Source organism: Phyllostomus discolor, chromosome 5 (assembly GCF_004126475.2).
Source record: "Phyllostomus discolor isolate MPI-MPIP mPhyDis1 chromosome 5, mPhyDis1.pri.v3, whole genome shotgun sequence".
Classification (NCBI taxonomy): domain Eukaryota; kingdom Metazoa; phylum Chordata; class Mammalia; order Chiroptera; family Phyllostomidae; genus Phyllostomus; species Phyllostomus discolor.
In genome coordinates, this window is record NC_040907.2 from 134,496,489 (window position 1) to 134,510,648 (window position 14,160).

General features: G+C 41.6%; 1 protein-coding gene across 1 annotated transcript in view; it reads left to right on the top strand.

Annotated features, from left to right (window-relative positions):
- Positions 1–228: 228 nt before the first annotated feature.
- ANK3 (ankyrin 3) overlaps positions 229–14,160 on the top strand; it is a 328,085-nt gene continuing 314,153 nt past the window's right edge. The window contains 1 exon segment of the mRNA XM_036026924.1: positions 229–1,735. Within this exon segment, the coding sequence (XP_035882817.1) occupies positions 1,622–1,735 (114 nt within the window). The 5' untranslated portion in view covers positions 229–1,621.

Sequence of the window (14,160 nt, forward strand, 5' to 3'; positions counted from 1 at the left end):
TTTTTGACCAGAGTGGTTTCAGTGAGCCCCAAAAGGAGTGCCCAGTCCACTTGTAGGAGGACCAGAAAGGCAATGGTCCCCGTACCTGCCTGGCAGAGATTGTAAAGCACCTGAGGAGGGGAATTACCTTCCAGATCAGAAATACAGTATGCAGCGGTTTGCAGGAACTCACACACGGGGCTCTTTGTGAAGCAGGTGAACAGCAGCTGCAGAGAACCCGACCACATCCTCATGCGATGCCTTTGGACTTTTTGCCCTGGCCTTTCACATGCTTTATTCATCAGTCCTGCAAAGTTAAGTGCGCTGATCCCCAAAGTTCTGGACTTTGGGTACTAGAAGCACACACACTACATCTTTTCAGCAGAGCATCATCTTGTTTTATTCTGCTTATTTTCTTGATGAATGTAGGGTTCCTTACCAGGGCCCAAATGTTTTAGGTCTGGTCTGCTATTTCAGCCATTTCTTGCTAAAGCTGTGGAGCACTGTGTGTGTGTTTGTGTGTGTGTGTGTGTAAGTTATCCCTGACTTATTAAATTTCTTCCAGTGTGTGCATCCTAGCAGAAGATACCCCAGCAGGCCTTGTGCAATGCTGCTGCTTCACTTCACATCATGAATATTCAGAGGCTGCAGTCATTGAGGACTCAGGTGGCAAAAATAGTAAGGTGATTGAAGCAAATCCTGACGTGAAAGACAATCTATGTTGGCTTCTGTGACTCAGAAACCCTGATGACAGCCCAGACCAGACCCCCATTCTCTGAGCCTCAGACCACACGAGAGGAGAGTCCTGGGGACTCCTGTGAATTGGGCATCTGTTCCATACACCAACATGCTCACGTCCTTCTGTATGATGTGTTGTAATCAGCATGCTGTTTTTAAAAGACAACAGGCCCTTCTGTAGTCCTCTCCCACAAAATGCATTTAGGCTGATAGTTCAGCATAAAGCCCATGCTGTGGACACCAGCAATGCATGCATTGTTTTCCTTGTAACACAGTCAGGCTCTCCATAGCAGAATTTAGTGTATTTTGTGAAATCTTATTTTATACATTTTGTCACCATCAGCAGTTCAGCTAAAGTAGGAACCGCTCCATTCTGTTGCGGGTTAAATCATGCTCTGTGCAGACCTAGTGGTGATGCATAAATTGCAGCCCTGTCTTTTTTTTGAAGGATTCTAAAATAGGTCTTCAGAATTAGTGCTGGATTTTTGCTCCTGCATGTGTGGTGACTCTCGATTTTTTTTCCTCCGGAGAAGCATCCTTTGCAGCATTCCCCCTTCTGAGGAATCACTTAGACACTTCCAGCTGGTGGCCGGGGATACAGCCATAATACAGCCTCCTCTGTCCCAGCTGCCTTTTTCACTACGGTAAATGCATTACAATGGCTGCACTCTTGTGTAAAGGTCCAGGTAGAGGAAGGTGTAGGATGAAGTCTGGAAACCATCATCTGGGTTTTTAAAAGCTTCAGCTTCGACAGCATCTTTGCATTTTGAATGTCTTCCTGCTTCTAGTCAAAGGTTTCTCTCCAGTGATTGGAATGCTGCTGTAAGCCTGATTAGAGGTGCCTGAGGATATCACCTTTTACCAGGAAGCCCTGCGTGCTTGAGAGGATCTTTTTCAATGCATTATGGCTCATGCAGCTTCCCAATTAAAGAAAAACAGGGATTTAGAAATCAATGCTGAAGAAGAGACTGAGAAAAAAAGGAAACACCGCAAACGGTCCCGGGATCGGAAGAAAAAGGTAGCTATATGTGCCAGAGCATAGATCTAGCCTGGCTTCTTTTTGTTTTAATCTCTTCCCAGCATCTGTGAGAAGCAGTAAGGGCTATTTTTATGGTATGTGGAGTGTAAATTGGGTGTGTAAATTGGGAACAGATGATACAATCCTATGGCCGACCATGGCCATAGGACGGGCGAGGCAAGAAAAGAGTGTACCCTTTGTGGGGGTGATTGCAGTGCTGATGCGGAAGGAAAGTGTGCTCTCACTCTACATAGGCACCGGCATGTTTCCATGACAGAGAAAGGTGTGCAAGGGAGTTAAAAGTAGTTTCTTCCCAGCCCAGTCAAGGTTAAATGGACTGCGGTGACTTAGGCTTGAGGGACAGGCCAGCAAGCCAGGCTTTGTACTTCCTAGAGGTCTGTCTTTTGGAAAAGGAGCTTTTGTGCTAGAACTGTGTCACATGTGTGTGTTGCTCAGCCAGATCTGTGACCTTAAGGATGGAGCCGAAAAAGTCATTTCCTGCTTTGGTGTTTGTTTGTTTGTTTGTTTGTTTCTTTTCCTTTCCTTTTGCCTCTTTTTCCTATATGGTGCTTTTAGTTAAGTTGTGCAATGAAAATAAGCTGCTGGAAATAACTTTTTTTTGTTAAATACAGCTAAAATCATAGAGGCTTGTTTTTGTCTGCTGGGTGAGGGGATAAACTTGAATGCAGGAATTCCCATGACACGGCAGAGCCTTGCACCCTTCAGCGCTGATGGCTTTAAATCAAAGCACAGGCATCGATCATCCTCTCCCATTATTCTAATGCAGGGCAAAGCCCAGGAATATTCTGGGTCAGTGGTGTTTGGTTACTCACTGAGTGTTTGGGGCTGTGCCCTTAAATACATATGACTCCTCGGTGTCGACCCAGGAGAGAGGCCCCAAAACACTTTTTTTCCCCCATGGCAGTTAATAAAATCTGATGAAAACTCTGTGATCTGAATACAGAAGTCAGGTCATAAACCATTTTTATGTCTCTTTGTGAACATTCCCAAGAGAAAGATCATCTTAATTTGCTCTGAGCAGTGAAGCATGTGCTTTCTAAATGACATGCAAATTTCATCCGCCGCATGCCCCTCTCCTCCTCCTATACATGCCCAGCTCTTCTTTAGAGGTGGGAATCTACAGAATACGCCTCTGCCTTTTGTTACACGGCAGACTGTATGAGATTGAGTTTGGAGGGCTGCAGTTGCTTTGCTGCAAGATGTTAAATTTAGATAGTTCTTGTCTTCAGTATTGTCAATAAACTTCTGGAATATATGTTCACAAAAGTACAAACTTGTTAGGAAATTCTATGTAGGCATATTTCAAAGCCTTGCACAGCAGAACTGTTACGAAATTGCTATGTCTTGCTAGGTTCTGGTCTAATTATCATTGTATGAGGTTTGTCTGTGGGTAGGTCACTATTGATTGCTCCTCCCCATGCACCTCTGTCTACCCTCACCATGATAAACGGGCTTCTAAGAGACATGGGGAAAGGTACATGCATTTGCATAAAGATACGGGTCATCTTTACTGTCATCACTCTAAGAGCAGTGAGCTGAACTAGGGTTATGTACAGCAGTTTCCTATAGTAACGACAGGCCTGCGGCCTCTGTGCCTGGGCCCCAGTTTGACTTGGAAGCAAGTAGGACAGGAGTGAGGCAAATGGAGTTTCTGGGCTCACTGAGCTGGAACAAATGCTTGGTAGACCAAAAAGCTTTGTTGTGAGTACAACGGAGTCTGTCCAATGTAAATCTCTTAGCAACCAGAAGGGAACATGGAGAAATATCAATATCACTATTGTCAACGTGCGAGCAGATTTCAGTGTTTTGTTCTCAGGACACTGAGAGTCGACCCAAAAGCGGCTCACTGGATAACACCTCCATTGCTGTTATACCTGTTATTCTTAACACAGTATGAAATGTATATTCCCTGTCCAAGGTACTTGTATTAGAGAAAAAAATATTCATAGTCAGATAAACTATGGTATTTTGTGGACTACTTTCTATGCACAAAGTTAAGACTAAAAACTTGGAAGTTACGGCCAAGATCTCTTTCAATGGTGTAGCATATACAACACTTATTCCCCATGAAGTGAATTGTTTCAACTTGGTGCTTCTTTTTCCTACTTTTTCCTAAGATCCTAATTAAGGCTTGCGGGCTACTTTGCTCCATATTGTAGGCCTCATGTCAACTGAAAAAGCTGCTTTTAAATATTTTGTGTGTTATTATGGGGATAGGTCCTCTTGCTCGTGTGCGTATAAATGTCTTCTAGGATCTTTTAATTACAGAAAAAAGACTTATAGGGTATCTAATTTATAAAAGAAGAAATTTGTCTCATGGTCCCCTGCAACTCAGGTTTGATTAAGCCCAAAATGAAACTTTGTTGATTGTAGTTGCTTGACACAGCATCATACAGCATAGGGTATTACTAAGGGTTATAATCAATCTATAATATGTGTATAAAATTAACACTGAATTCATATTGCAGCAGTTTTTTTTAAAAACCAGTAAGTTACACATGTGGTCTATTGTGAATATTGATAGCTATGAATAAGTGATTACCAGTCCAAAAAAGTAGGAAACTTCTAGGAATTTATACTGACTTGAATTTTAATGATGACATGTTTTTATTCTCGGCACAACTTTAGTGTCAAGTAATAGGAGGTCTTCCTATTTGTTAAAAAGAACTGCATCTATACAGATGAACACTTAATCTTTTTATCACCATTTTTTTCTGGTTCAAAGGGAAAAAAAGAAAAAAGTTTCAATAAGTGTCTAGCTTAGAAGTTTCTACCCACTGCATTTACAGACCTCCCTTGCCCACACTTTCCTTTGCTCTTCCTTGTTCCTGGTGTATTTTTCCTTTCCTTCTCCTTTGCTGATGGGCTCCCTAGGTCGGCAGTGAGAGGGAGGTGAACACAAGGTAGGTGAATGCCTTTGGTATGGTTAGTATCCGTCCCTGCCCTCACTAAGCAACTTGCAGAGAGGAAGTCTTTAGTTACACCCCCTGCACCCAGCTGGGTTCCATTCTACAGGTGTTGGCCGGTGGTGGCCCAAGCTGCTGTGGACCCGTGGGGGCTAGAAGTCACAAACGTGCTTCAGTGCCTGTACTTCTCTTGTCACCACCAGCTCCTAGTGCCGTGTTACCTACCTGTTCTGCCCTCTTTACAGAAACTAAAGTATATTTCAGTAGTGAGGAGTTTTAGGATAATTGAACTCTATTTTGTTCAGTCAGTTTTTATTATGTATGAGTGTAGGCTTGTATATATTTATTATGTCCTGACAAAAAAATGTCTGAGGTGACCTTAGGAAATTTATACTACACAAGGAAACTTTACGGAGGATCCCTTTCCATATACGCACATATGACTGACACAGGGATGTTCTGAGGTAAAATGACAATTAATTCTATGATTGATGTCAAACTTATACAGCTATTCAGGGACAGAGCAGGAATGAATATTCATTGTTTCATTTTTCAACAAACACTCACTGAATAACTTCTGTGGGTCAGCATTGCATTCATTGTTGGAGACACAGCCAAACAAGGCCCAATGGTAACAGTACTGTAGCTCCCAGCTGAGGGGGAGAAGGGTAAGCGCACCATGAAACACCCTATGTAAAGCATGAGAAGGGGCCACAGGAGCCCACACAAGGACCCCCAGTCCAACTCACATGGGCTCAGAGAAGGTTTTCAGCAAAGCCGAGCCCTAGAGGAGGAGTAGACAAGATAGACAAGCAGAAACACAAGGATCCCATTGTTTTTTAATTTTTTTATTGTCATTCAATTATAGTTGTCCTACTTTTTCCCCCATTGCTCTCCCCTGCCCTGCCCAGCCCCTGCTCCCACAGTCAATCCCCAGCCAGTTGTCCATAAAAAGTGATGGGAGCAGAGGGAACATGGGTGTGTGGGAAGCAAGCATTGTTCTGGAATACCTAGAGCAAGGGGGCATGAGTGTATGGCAGGAAAAATGGGTGAAAAGTCATCAGGGGCTGGTCATTTCACAGGGTAGGGAATATCCTCCTCAAATGAGGATGCAACCGGAGCTGACTCAGTGGTGGTAGGGAGAAGGGATTGACAGCTTTGTGGTTTAGAACCATCACTCAAGCATCACTGTGGGGGTCTGAACCAGGCAAAGACTCTGCCTGTGGAAAGGGGATGGCGTATACGAGGGAGACTGAGGGGAAGACTCAAAGGAACTTGGCAGTGGATTGTACGTGGGATGTGAGTGGGAGAGATCAGATTCTGGTGTAACTGTCAAATTCCTGGCTTGAAAGGGAAGATGAAGAATTATATTTCCTAGATTCATAACTTATCTCCCAGGACATTTTTTGACCACTTAAAATGCACCAGGTAGGGTTGTAAATTGCTTTGTAGGTGGGGGCCTGTTTAATCTTCACAACAGCCCTACAAAGAAAGCGTGTTTATTATCCCCATTTCACAGATAAGGGAACTGAGGCATAAGCCTTTAAGCCGTTCCCTCGAAGTTCCCCAGCAATCAGTGATGGCGCTGATATTTCAGTTTGAATACTTTAACTCTCTAGCTTGTGGTCTTAACTACCATGCTACTATTCAGGGTGTGTAGCTAATGTTTTCACAGCTATAATCAAAGGGGACTTGATGCAGATAATCTTCTAGACACATGGAAACTGAAAAAACAGGCTACCCCCCAGTGACCCAGTATAGTAATGTGTCTGTCTGTTTTTCTTACGCTTTTCAATGTATTTTAATGTTGAACCTTAAGAATGTCTCTTTTTTTTATTTTGGAGAATGAAATATAAATTGCCAACAGCAGAACTTCAAGTCCTCAGAGAAATGGTACTATAATAACAACGCACCAGGGTTACATGCTTGTGGTATGCTCACAGTGGGCACAGTGAGTCCCATGAATCAAACTTTTTTTCCTCACAACTTCTCTGTGAGGCAGGTATTATTTTCATCCCCATTTTTCAAAGCTAAAAGCAAGGCTTAAAAAGAATAAATACCTTGTCTGAGGTCATACAGCTAATAAGTAGTGGATTCTTAAACTTGGGTCATTGGACTTTGGAATCTGTGTTTAACCACTGGGTTTATTGTAATGAAACTCTAGTAGTCTCTTTTAGGATTAAAGCACTTGAAGGGTCTTAGAATAGGTTTCAGATGTGAACTACTGAGTATCATCTCTTGCTAGGGAATGTTGGTGTTTCCTGACATTTTACAGACTTTCCCCTGGCCTCCTCACCTAGGTGCCTATGACACCCATTGGTGACAGATGCCAGGTAGGGAGAGGTTTCATACCTGAGCAGCTGGACTTCTGGGAGAGAGGATTCACGTGAGATAAAGGGAACTACTGGTTCCTGCTCTGCCAAGCACATAGAAAAACAAGGCTCCCTAGAGATCTGTAGTCTATCAGCATACTTGGTATTCTACACTGCAATTACGTGTTTACAGGAATGTCTCATCCAAGAGACTGTGAGCTTCTAGAGGCGGAGGTGGTATCGTAATTACCTACTACTGTACTGGGGCTTGCAGAATAGGTAGGTGGGTGGAGGGTAGGTGGTAGAAGAGGGAGAGGATGGATGGGTGGACAGATGGATGGACCAATGGACAGATAGATGGATGGGAGAGGCAATATAATGTCACGATTAAGAGCATAGACTATAGAGTAAGATTGTGTGAGTTCAGATGCTGGTGCAGTCACTTAGCAGGTCTGAACTTGAAGTTATTTAACCTCTTAGCACCTCAGTCTTTTCACCTGCAAAATGAATATAATAATAGCATGTAGTTATCCACATGGTTGTAATGAGATTTTAGTGAGTTAAGATTAGTACAGTACTTGGCCCAAGTAGGAAACATACAGTAGTGGTGGTTGCAGTTGTTGCTGATATTCATAATGAACAGAGGAATGAACAGAAGAACAAGCAGACTATTTCCAACCTCAGGCTTCAGGAGAGATGAAGTCAACTCACTGGCACCAGGCTGGTAAGCTCCCTAGGAGTACATCCAGCTGCTGCCTTTTCCCTGCTCTTGCACCGTTTGGAATAGGATGGGCAGAAAAGGGCTTAGCTTACTCAAAGGAATGGCAGCAAACCTTTGTCCTTTGCTGTTCCATGATATTCAGGTAAAGGGAAGCAATTAGATAACATTTGTCAGCTGATTGGTTCTCTGTACTCTGTTACTATCATAGTATATTTTTACTCAATAAAGTTATGTTTTCACCCTGGCTGGCATAGCTCAGTGGATTGAGTGTGGGTTGCAAACCAAAGCATCGCAGGTTCAATTCCCAGCCAGGGCACATGCCTGGGTTGTAGGCTACAGCCCCCAGCAACTGCACATTGATATTTCTCTCTTCTCTCTCTCCCTCTCTCTCTCTCTCCCCACCCCTCCCTTCCCTCTCTAAAAATAAATAAATTTTAAGAAAAGTTATGTTTTCATTTTTTAAAAACTAATACTTCCATGCTCTTGATCAACTACCATTATACTCAGTGCGAGATCTTATTAGGTATAAATTTTATATTCATTAATGTCTGAATATGTTATTTTCAAATTTTGTGTTGGTTTTGCCATTGTGACATATTGTAGCAACTAAACTGTTTCTTCATTACTCTTCAGGCCCATGATCTTTTCTGTCTCTGAATTTTCCTCTTGCAAAATGATACTCTGTGTGTGTGTGTGTGTGTGTGTGTGTGTGTGTGTGTGTGTTATCAAATCTCAATATGAAACAATGTTACCTTTTCCTAGTCATGCTTAAGGAAGAAGAAGAATTGGCAGTTCTTTATTTTTTCTAGTTACATTATTAGGAAAGTTTACATTAATCATTTCATTCTACCTGCATCTATTCACTTAATGACAATGTATTGAGCACCCTCATTGCACTTGTCCTGGGACTGGTAATATAAAGAATGGGGCCCAGGGGCCCATCTACCTGTGCTCATTTGGATTCTGCTTGCACTACTCTGCATCATGAGGTAGGGGTGGACTGAAGAAAGCAATGAAAAAAATGTTAGTGGACCTCCTCTTTGCCTTTTATATTCCTCATCTTATTTGAATTTATGTTAACACTGTGCTGTAGTGTCACCCACGTGTATAGAAACATTTTCCCAAATTTAAGTTTGTTACGTAACTCGCCTAAGTCGAAGAAATGTTTGAGCTTAGAACCAAGGTCTCTGTGATTTGAAGTCCTTTGCTTGGGTCACCAGCACTTCTACAGGGCAGGTTTTTAAAGGGAGGATCTTATGAATAGACATCTGTGGTGAAGTACTATTTCAAGAGAAGAATTATCACTTTTGGAATGTTAAAAGTTAAATTATTTAGTAATAGGAGTGTTCATAACTTAGTCATTTAAATTTAACTGCAAAATCTAAATATTATATAAATCACTACACATAAGTTAGTGTACTTTTACATTTGAAATAATTTTTAAAAGGAATCTAGTCACTGATACAAAAACTAGAATTGTTAGCTTATATGTATTGATTGGCATATAGGCTAAATTTTGAAGGAGGACATCTAAATACAATGTTACTTTTTCAATTGCACAATCCAAATATTGATCCAAAGAAATATTTGTATAGAAAGGTAACGAAAACAAACTGTCTACTATAGTTTTACAGAAATTGATGTTTCTAATTTGTATAAGTTAAAATAAGAATTGAAAGTAATAAAAATCAACTGTGAATCTTTGACATATAGTTTAGGTTTTCCTGGAGTTTGTCCCATTCACACACCATCATGCTGTCCTGGGCCCCCAAAGTGGGGCCATGCAACGCAATGGCTCATCACTGTCAAATATGGCAGCCACTTGCATAAAGTGTAGATTTCTTTTTAGATTTAGGTGTTTCCAGTAAGTTATTTCTCAGTCATAGGTAACTTTCTATTAATTAAAATCATATCATCAGTTCTGTTTGAATCTCGATAAAGCCATTAAAGGGGGTAGAATAGAGACTAGCATTTATATCTCCCAGGTCTGTATCTTCCCTTCTGGCAGAACAGAGGCCAGCTGGGAGCATCGCCACATGAGAAGGGCACATGACTGTGTGGAAAAGAACGGGTGAGAGGCCTTGCCTGGAAAGGGTTGGAAGGCAGGAAGTTCAAGATTCAACTGGAAGCCAGGGACTGGAAAACATTGTAATGTCCACAGTATGAGCAGCATTATTTTCTGCTAATGAAATACAGTTTTCTAAGATCTTTATATAGCTGAAAAGGTATAGAAACATGGTAGCTTTTGTTTAGTAGAGAATTTAAATGATTAATAAAAACAGACACAAAAAAGGACAGTGGGTCCTCAAATAATGTTTCATTATAACATTGATGGGATGCCACAGGAACTTAACTCTTGTTTATATCAATTAGCCTGTCGTAAAATTGGTTTCCTGATATGTTGATTCACGTAAAGCCTTAGTCCCTATCAACAACATTAAGTGAGTGTGGTCATGGCAGTGGAAAAATGGGTTTTGGGCCTGGATGGGCATTCATATTACAGCTACGACTTATTAGCTTTGAGCCTCAGTTTCCACATTGGTCAAGTGGGAACATTAACCCTTTAGTTGCGTACATATTTCAAGGAGCAGAAATACTACAAAGGCATAAAGGGAATACTTTGCAAGGGCTTCCAGCCTTCCTCCCTCATCACATGGGCTATCAGATATAGTCAAGTGGCTAGCCCACAGGGAGGCAGAGGAAACAAGGGGATGCTTTTCAGAACTTTTACACCCAGCAAGCACCCAGAAATCATGCGATGCAATTTTACTAGCAGACCAGCATCCTCAAACAGCCCTGCAGTTCAGCTTTTCGCAAACTCTTTCCACAACCCTCAGGGAGTTAAATCTGACATTTTGAGAAACAGTCTTGAAGACTCATATGTTAAATACATTTTCCATTCATTAACACTATTATTAATTAGCTACTCTCAGTAGTTAAGTGATAGCCTAGGTAGACGTTACAGAAAGTTTAAGAACCATATGTACATATAGACGGAGTATCAAATCATTTTTAAACAATTTGCAGATTGGGACATAAACATTGAAATATGTATAGGGGAAAAGGTACCTTCTTGGGCTGAATGTAACAACCTTTACTAAATAGTTTTTATATTGTTGGGGAGAAAAACGAAATGTTACCTGTACATAATGTCTACAAGATATGTACATTGATTGTCACCAACCAATTTGTCACCTTTCCTAGCTAGCATGCCCACTAGAGAGGCAGTGTTACAGTTTCAGGATAGGTGGGCACTGAGGGAAGAGTGAATAATCTGACCCATGCAGAGTTACCACATTTATACCTGGTTTCGGAAGCCGACGTGGTCTGTCAACTGCCTCCTTTCACCGGCACCTTCCCTTCCCCTGATTTCCTCAGACTGCCACTTGTGACGGCCTGTACAATTTCTGTCAGACACAGAAGTTACCCTGCCCCAGACCAAATTGCCCACTTCGATAACTGCCCCTTAGAGTTATCGGTGTGTTTAAACACTCCTGTCCACCCGAAATCAAATAGAAAGTCTGAATCTGAAACCTGGACATCTCTCCTTCAACATTTTTAATACAGCTTCTGTGATTTTTCACTTTTTAGAGGACAGCACAGCAAGGTACCCAACAGCAAAAGTATGTGGAGCAGAATTTACCCTTTCTCTATTGAACTAAAATCCATTGAGAAACAGCAGTGGACCAGGCATTCTACCGAGTGCTTTAAGTAAATTATTGTACTGAATCTTCATGCATGGGTGGTATTATCCCAGTTCTCTGTGAGGGAAGCTCTACTCTGGAAGTTTCAGCAAGCCCAAGGTAGCACAGTGATCATAAGCGTAAGGCAGGAGTGCAAGCCCGGGTCACTCTGATTCCCGGCCCTACGTTTATTCCTCTACTCACCCTTCACTTCTCGGTCCCCACCAGACCCGATCTCTTCCAGGCCTCCCGAGAGCACCATTTCCACAGAACACAGGACTCTGTGAGATGACTCTTCCCTGGGCCTTGGAATGCCATGCTGGGGTTTCTGCCCCTAGAAAATTCCTAAAAGACTCTTTGTGATTTCTCTCCAGGCCCCCCAAAAGAAAAGTATGCAGTGGGCATGGATGGTAGGAGGGTGATAATGCTCGATGTAATAAGTAAAATGTACTTCAAGTCCCTTTTGCTTCACATGTTTACTTGAAATGCATCCTGCCTTAACAGGATCATAATCATCTTAACGGTAAAAGAAAGAAATGTGTACATAATTAAATCCCAGAACGTTTGTATTTTTCCAAAGGTAAGCAGTGATATTTTGTGTTGGCTGATTTCTTGGTTTTTGAAACGAGTATATTCCCACATGTTGGCTGATACCTTCCATTTTATGTTTGTCATTTTTATAAGAAAACTGTGGGAGAAGCTGATTTTATTAAATAACTCACTGAGGGCCTCAAAACAGTCTGATCTTCAGAGTCTAGATTCGATACTAGGATACAGTTTGTAGAAGGGTAAGAAATTAACACCAGTATCAAAAAGCTTTTTCAGCTGATGACATAGACAAAAATGTTAAAATTCTTTTGTCATCATCAGGGTAGGAAGATCTCTTAGGCCTTATAAAATAACACTCTTTTTCCCTCTTGACAATAAGAACAATGAGTAAAACATTTTAATTTGGGGACAGGAGTTGGCAAAAATTGGAGTCTCAGTTTGAGTCAGTAGAAAATCTGCTAGCAAATGTTAGGTTTCATTTACAATAACATAATTGGTAGATGCCAAAGGCTCTTGTCTCAATTAATACTTAAATGAACCCTCTGAGTTCCTTTTCTTCTCATTTTACAGATGATCATGCTAAGGCTTAGAATTCAAATTTATCAGTGACAGTGAGCAACAGCCCTGGCAGAGCTTGAACCCAGGGCTCTCGGATCGCAGGCTTCTCCCTCCCACCCTGCCCATTTCACCATTCTGCTTCCAGGCGATGTACTGGTCACCTAAGATTCTTGCATTTAGAGAGGATTTCAACTTTCACTTTTCATTATTTTCTGATCAGTGTTTAAATCATTTTTATGCTGCTCTTCATTACCAATGTTGTTGTTCATTTGTTTTCTATGATAAATACCAGATAAGTGCTTTTTAAATAATGATGCATGACTTAAGCTCTATATTTTTGCCTTTAAATGGTACATGAGGACACTGAGTATCATTGCAAAGCACAGAGCAATATTGAATCCAGTACAAAAAGATCATAATTGACGTTGGTACTGTGGATGTACAGTAGCCTAGGGAAGCAACATTTACCGAAGCTATAACCTTGAACAATGCATTTTGTTTCCTATTAGTAAATCCCAAAAATGTCCAGTCTCAAAATTTCTGGTGACATCCCTGCTCCCTGGCTGGTTAGGAGTAAAAGAGAGAGGGTGTGCTGGACGGTTCTGAGGCCACTGAATCCCCACGCTGTCCACTGTTCCCTCCCTCCTCTGTAAGAACCTGCTATCCCTCTGTGCAGTAACTTGGCTACTCTAACCTGATTCAATAATATAGTGAGTAGGTTTACTTAGCTTTGTCAACACTCAAAATACATTTGCTTGCCCTTAAGTAACAGGAAGATAACCATACTAGTGTTGAAAAACGCTGACTGCAATTAATTTCTTTCTTTGAAGAATGGCCATTGTTAATAGCCCCTGCTTCACTGTGACTTCTAAGCTGGAGTCCTTCTCCGCCACCCCAAAATAAATGGTTTCATTGTACAAATTTATTCCATCCACATTTATCCCAGATAGAATTAATGTATTAATGCTGGGTAATTCAGGCATGTTGATATTCACAAGTTCACAAGGCCACATTGCCTTCTCTTGCTCCACTGTGTGTGAATCAATATCGTGGTTTTCTCTGAGTTTTTTATAGAAGAGCCTCATCTTCAGTTAGCCATTGTACTTTGATTTTACTCGCATATTTCAGTGGATTTTCCATGGGATTAGATTAAAATAATTATGTAGCCATCCATTTGGCATCTGATAAGCCTTATCTGTTTGTTTTCTGGTGGATTAGTTAGGATTTCGTTTGCCTGTCAGGAAGGGAGGGTGTTCGTAGGTGCACCTGGCATTCTGGGCTGTGACCTGCTTTCCTAGAGCGCCACTGCAGCTTTAGCGGAACCTAAATTATTAATACGATCTGTGCTGTGCCTGCACAGAGAACTTAATCCACCCCCTTTTCATGTGCTGCCGGGGATCTCTGAAGTAATGGGGAGATTTATTTTTGGAGGCTCTGGAATGAGCGGATGAGCCTGGGTCTGAGCTGTGGAGTCACGTAGGCTGGAGTTCGAGTCTCATCACTGTCATGCTTTGCTGTGCAGTCTCAGGTTGGTGACCTGCATACTCTGAGCCTCTGTGTCCTCATCCGTAATAACACTCATTGCAGAGAAATGTTACAGAGACAAAACTAAATCAAACATGGAGTGTCCGGCACAGTGCAGTGATTCAGCAAATGTTATTAATTCCGCCTACTT